A 4,967-nucleotide genomic window follows, 5' to 3' on the forward strand; every position below is an offset into this window, starting at 1 on the left:
AAAGACAAAAAAACAACAAAAAAAGCAGACAAAAAATAGACATACTAGTGAAGGGGGGGTTGTGGCGGAGGAAGAAGAAGAAGAAAGAAAGAAAGAAAAAGATGCATGGAGATGAGAAGAGAGGGAAGAAAAAAAAAAAGAAAATGGAAGAAAGAAAGATGAGGAAAGACGGAGGAGAGGTAAAAATGAGTGAACGAGTGAAACGAGAGAATAAAACTTTGATAATTATATTTAATTTGTTAAATATTTAAAAGTGGGATTCATGTAGGACATATTAAAAATTATCTAAGATCACAAAATGAGATCTACCACTAAAAAAAATGATATAGATTTTGAGAGATTTTCAATCTTACATAGTGCCGTAGGATCTATTAAAAAGTGGTCTAAGATCTCACTTTGAAATCTACCACTAAAGATGTTCTAATAGCAAGGAGGTTAAATCTGACATGGGAGCAAGGAAGTCAAATCTAAAGTAAGGTGATGTTGACATCGTTGTCAAAGATAGTAAGAGAGCACAATGGAGAGGGATTAGAGGATGGTAGAAGGGTTGTAGTAAACACCATGATATTGAGCTTCTAGGACTAGGTTAAGTAGAAGGGCTTTTTGACCTTGCACTAAATATTAACACAAGGTAATTCATTTTAATGGAAGAAAGTCGATTGTAATAAGTGTTAAATATATATAGGAGAGATAAATATAATTTAGTCTAGTATTTTTCTTAAGATTTAGGTTCTCTAAATGAAAATGTGTGCAAAACAAAACAAAGACTAAGTGACTCTTAATTTAAAACAGGTTAAATTTACAAAATACTTAATTTAAGTTAAAAGATAAATTGATCTTTAATTTTCACTTTACATGTTTTATTCGTAGAATTAGTCGGGGTCATAGTGTTCTACAGTGATGTTCTTGCTAAACCATCATTTGCTTTAAAAAAAATCCATTTTCTTTTACTTCGTGTGAATTGAAGCCGAATTACATAGAACTGGAAAGACAAAGTATGAGAAAAAATAAGTCAACAAATCGTGTTTAAGAGAAAATAAAATAATTAGCACCTATCAACACTATTTGATGAAATAATAATAAGTGCCTAGGAATTTACATCGGATCTCAATGATTAAAAAATTATATTAGGCCCCAAAAGATAAAGTAAAACTAAACTGCTTAAAGCGTATAGCTCGTGAAACCTTTCTTTCAAAATGGTTTTGCTACCTTTTCGTTCTATTACTACGTATAACAAAGTGGCATCTACAGTGAAGAGACTAGGCATTTGAGCTTCCCTACTGTAGTTAATTATAGAAACGTGACCTTGGAGACAAGACCGTACCATAGCGGTTCTTATTGTACTCTTCGTCGACTTTTTATTTTTATGGTAAAAATTGAAAACCGTACGAAAAGATTTATAATACTCACAGACTCTTTATCAACTTTCTATTTACTTGTAGCGTTTTGTCAAAAAGGTCCATTAGATGATGTAGTTTTCTTTCTACGCTTCAAAATTCTGAAGAGAAGCCAGCCATTGTTCCATGTAATTCTTCCCAGCTGCATATACATCGAATCAGAATTTCACAAATTAGTATGGATGACTCATTTATAGTTTAATACTCCCATAAACAGAAACTTGCAATTAACATGCATGTTATAAGTTATAACATAAATTTATACTGTGAATGAATGCAAATGAGATGGTTGTCAACACAATCACATATGGAGGAAAAAGAATCTCCACCATTCTTAACACAACAGAATTTCCCAGTTCTTCTGATTTTTACAAATAGCTAATTATAAATTGGGAGATTATACTATTTTAATTACACAATCAACAGGATCAACGCCTTTATGGTTCTAGGACTCATGCAGATTGGAGTATGTAATCGTTGTAATGTTTATAAGTTCAACCTCATCCTTATGTCCTAGGCTTGTGATGACTGAATTTGGAGCATCCATGTTCAGCCAGCCTTAATTAAAGATATGGGAAACAAGAGTTCATTCTACATAAGCAATAATAGTTCTAAGGAAAAAAAAAGATTGATCTACCAAACATATCTGATTAACATAAAATATTATTTGGATTAATCTCAATGTAATTATATTTCTTCATTATTAAAAACTTTGCTAGGCCAAAGTAATTAATGGTCTGCAACCCTTCCCGGGTCAGAAGATCTTGCGTTCAAGTTTTTTTTTTTTTTTCCGAATTATCTTGCGCTCAAGTTAGCAACTCAAGAAAAAGTTAAAAGAGAAATTAAAAAGAATAAAAGGGTCTCTAAAGCTATATTGAGGACCACACATGCTAACCCAAATTAAGAAGTTAATTCAGTGCATAACTTTTTCTCTATCATAAATGCAACCTTCTAAAATTTATTGTCAGAGTAAAATTTTCAACCAAGACCTTTATTTTGATAAAATTGGAATTATGTAGGAGAAGGAAAAAACAAAATAAGGAGGCAGAGGTTCAGGGATCCTGCTAGTACGTAAAAGAGAAAGAAAGGGACAACAAAGAAAAAGAAAATTAACTTGAAAAAGCAACCCAAACTTGTGGAAATCGGAGAGGCAAACCAAAAATAAAAAATAGAAAAAAAAAAAAAACCATATCATGCCTATCCCACAATCAACCAATCATTCAATTAATAAATCCTTCGAGTACGATCATCAATTGAAAAATGGGGACATTCTACCTTGAGCATTTGGATTTAGGGAAACAGAAGCCTTAAAACCACTGCACTTACATGTTACCAAGCATCAATATAACATAAAATAAAAGTCCAAGGTATCAAACAAAAATCACAAATCCAATACCTAAACTAAAATGAATATGACCCACTTTCTTCACCACTCATCAGAAAAGAACCAATCAACAACAACTCCAAACCAGTTCATAATCACAAGGATGTGATGCTCAACATAATCTACATTCTACAGCACACACAGGGTAAAGAAGCCAATCATCCTATAATAAAACACGAAAAGAAAAACATTAATTATATTGCTAAATGCGAGTGCACACTAAGGAGATACAATTCAATTGGTTGAATAAGATGTGTAAGTATAATAAATTTTTAATACCGTGCTTAATTCTTACCAAAAAAAAAGAGTGGTGTGTACATAAAACTTACCTGAAGAAAATTCATTGGAGAGGTTCTTGATGACACCCAAAAGCGCCTTGTTTGATGCCTCCTCCACCACCTTGCAGCAGCTAGGTTTATAGCAAGGAACCAGCACTGCAAAACCATCATCACCATTGCTCCGAAAATCAGAGGCTAGAGGCTCCAACCACCCAATGGACCAATCTGAGTCATCAGATTCAGAACCAGACAAGCAACAATCACAGTTACAATCATTATCACATGGTACCAACACAACATCATCATCGTACTCTCTATCCACTCTTCTCTCTTCCTTGTTCCTTCCAACTTTCCTATGTGGTGGGCCCATCTTTGTCTCCTTAGCAAGACCCCATTCAGAAGATTGTTTGGAATTCAAAGCAGAGGCTTTGGAAGAAACGGGCTTTTTCTCCTTTCCTCTCCCTCCCCACATTGACCATGCCAAACGGGTCAAAGAGATAGACATGCTTCCAACTCCAACACCAATTCAAAGTCTTTTAGGAAGCCAAAGATTTTGTGAAGATAAAGGGAAGTCGCTGAATTTTTTTGTTTATATCATAAATATTTTCCACTAGAGATATTTTTGTTCGAGTAAGTCATCGAATTAAGGCCAAATATAGAACACCAACAAGAGTCGAAATGGCGAGTGGTTCCTGCCAGTGCAGTGACACCACTACATTAGGAAAATGATTAATTCAAAAATCAAAAAGGAAAAGAGATCAATTCAACCCAACAAAACAAAACAAACCCTGTTACTACAGAAAATAAGAAGGAATTAATTAAATCAAGTCTTTGAGAAAGGAAAAACAAGATTCAACAAGTGCAGTAAAAAAAAATGAAATGTCTTTCCTCAAATATCAAAATCGATTCAATTCCAAAAGGTACAAGTTAATCAATTGTGCTTAAGTCTAGATTAAAATCACTGGTCTATTTTCCAAAATTGAAATATATGAAGAAAAAAAACTTATATTTTTGCAGAATTCACTAAAACAATTTCATCAATACAGCAAAAAAATATTCTCTTCAGGGTTCAGGCATATGACGTTTTCATAAGACGCTAAAAAATGCACAAGAAAGTTTATTATTAGAACACCAAACCAATAAATTTTATCTTTATTTTTCTGCAAAAGCCAGAAATAAAACCGTAAAGGACTGAATCAATTCAAAGCCAATATAGCAAGTAGAAAATTTCAGTAAAGACTTTTGAAGTTAAAACCGAATCATGTGATCAATGAATCGATTTGTGTTCTCCTAGTGCCACCGGAATACGTAAAAAAATTGCTGGAAAATCGAAAAATAATGAAAGGAGGGATCGAAGCAGAGTTTTCTCCGGTCAAAGGGAGAAGGAAAAAAAGGAGATTAAAATGTAAGATTGACTCAGTGAGTTGAATTTGAAACCCTAACTCGGTACTCACTAACTATCACTCCATGGTCGTCTTCCTCAGTTGCGCTGAAGAAAACCGAGTCAAAACTCGAAACTAAGGTTTAATCTCTTCTGAATTTAAAGAACTATTTTCCTTTCCTTTTTTGCACTCTTCATCATGTAACATCCAACGGTTAAGGTTGTGCCCAATCATGTGGTGCAAGTGCGGTCCAACTTGTCCACACGTGAGAACTAGTCAGCCTCCAGATTTGAGAATTTATATACATAATTTTTTTTAAAAAAAGTTAGCAATAATAACAATAATCTTTATATTAATAAAAGTAACAAAGTCTTTGAGCGGAAAAAATTTAAATAATTTATTTTTAAATATTTTTTTATAATTATAAATTAATTATTATCAGATAATCATGATAAGTATTTGAAAAGTAAAAAAGTATTTGAGAAATCCTTATATATTTGAGAGAAAAAATAGATAAATTTATTTC

The 4,967-nt window shown here is 32.7% G+C and overlaps 1 protein-coding gene across 2 annotated transcripts; it reads right to left on the bottom strand.

The window, feature by feature from the left end:
• Nucleotides 1-1,142: 1,142 nt before the first annotated feature.
• On the bottom strand, nt 1,143-4,583 carry LOC114424445. 2 transcript variants are annotated; one of them, XM_028391295.1, is made up of 3 exons: nt 4,514-4,583; nt 3,111-3,751; nt 1,143-1,539 (listed from the first exon to the last, which is right to left on the bottom strand). In XM_028391295.1, the coding sequence occupies exons 2-3, from the start codon at nt 3,562-3,564 to the stop codon at nt 1,484-1,486; spliced, it is 510 nt and encodes a 169-aa protein (XP_028247096.1). In that variant the 5' UTR covers nt 3,565-3,751; nt 4,514-4,583; the 3' UTR covers nt 1,143-1,483. The 2 variants fall into 2 exon arrangements, with proteins under 2 accessions (XP_028247096.1, XP_028247095.1); XM_028391294.1 differs by having other exon boundaries at nt 3,111-4,575.
• Between the last annotated feature and the right edge of the window lie 384 nt (nt 4,584-4,967).

The sequence above is a fragment of the Glycine soja genome, chromosome 8 (genome assembly GCF_004193775.1).
Source record: "Glycine soja cultivar W05 chromosome 8, ASM419377v2, whole genome shotgun sequence".
Taxonomy (NCBI): domain Eukaryota; kingdom Viridiplantae; phylum Streptophyta; class Magnoliopsida; order Fabales; family Fabaceae; genus Glycine; species Glycine soja.

Excerpts from the sequence above, each read along its gene's own strand:
- LOC114424445 (XM_028391295.1), bottom strand. The coding sequence starts at position 3,564 with ATGTCTATCTCTTTGACCCGTTTGGCATGGTCAATGTGGGGAGGGAGA. Across the intron at positions 1,540-3,110 it reads CTCCAATGAATTTTCTTCAG|CTGGGAAGAATTACATGGAA; the intron begins GTAAGTTTTATG and ends ATGTATATGCAG.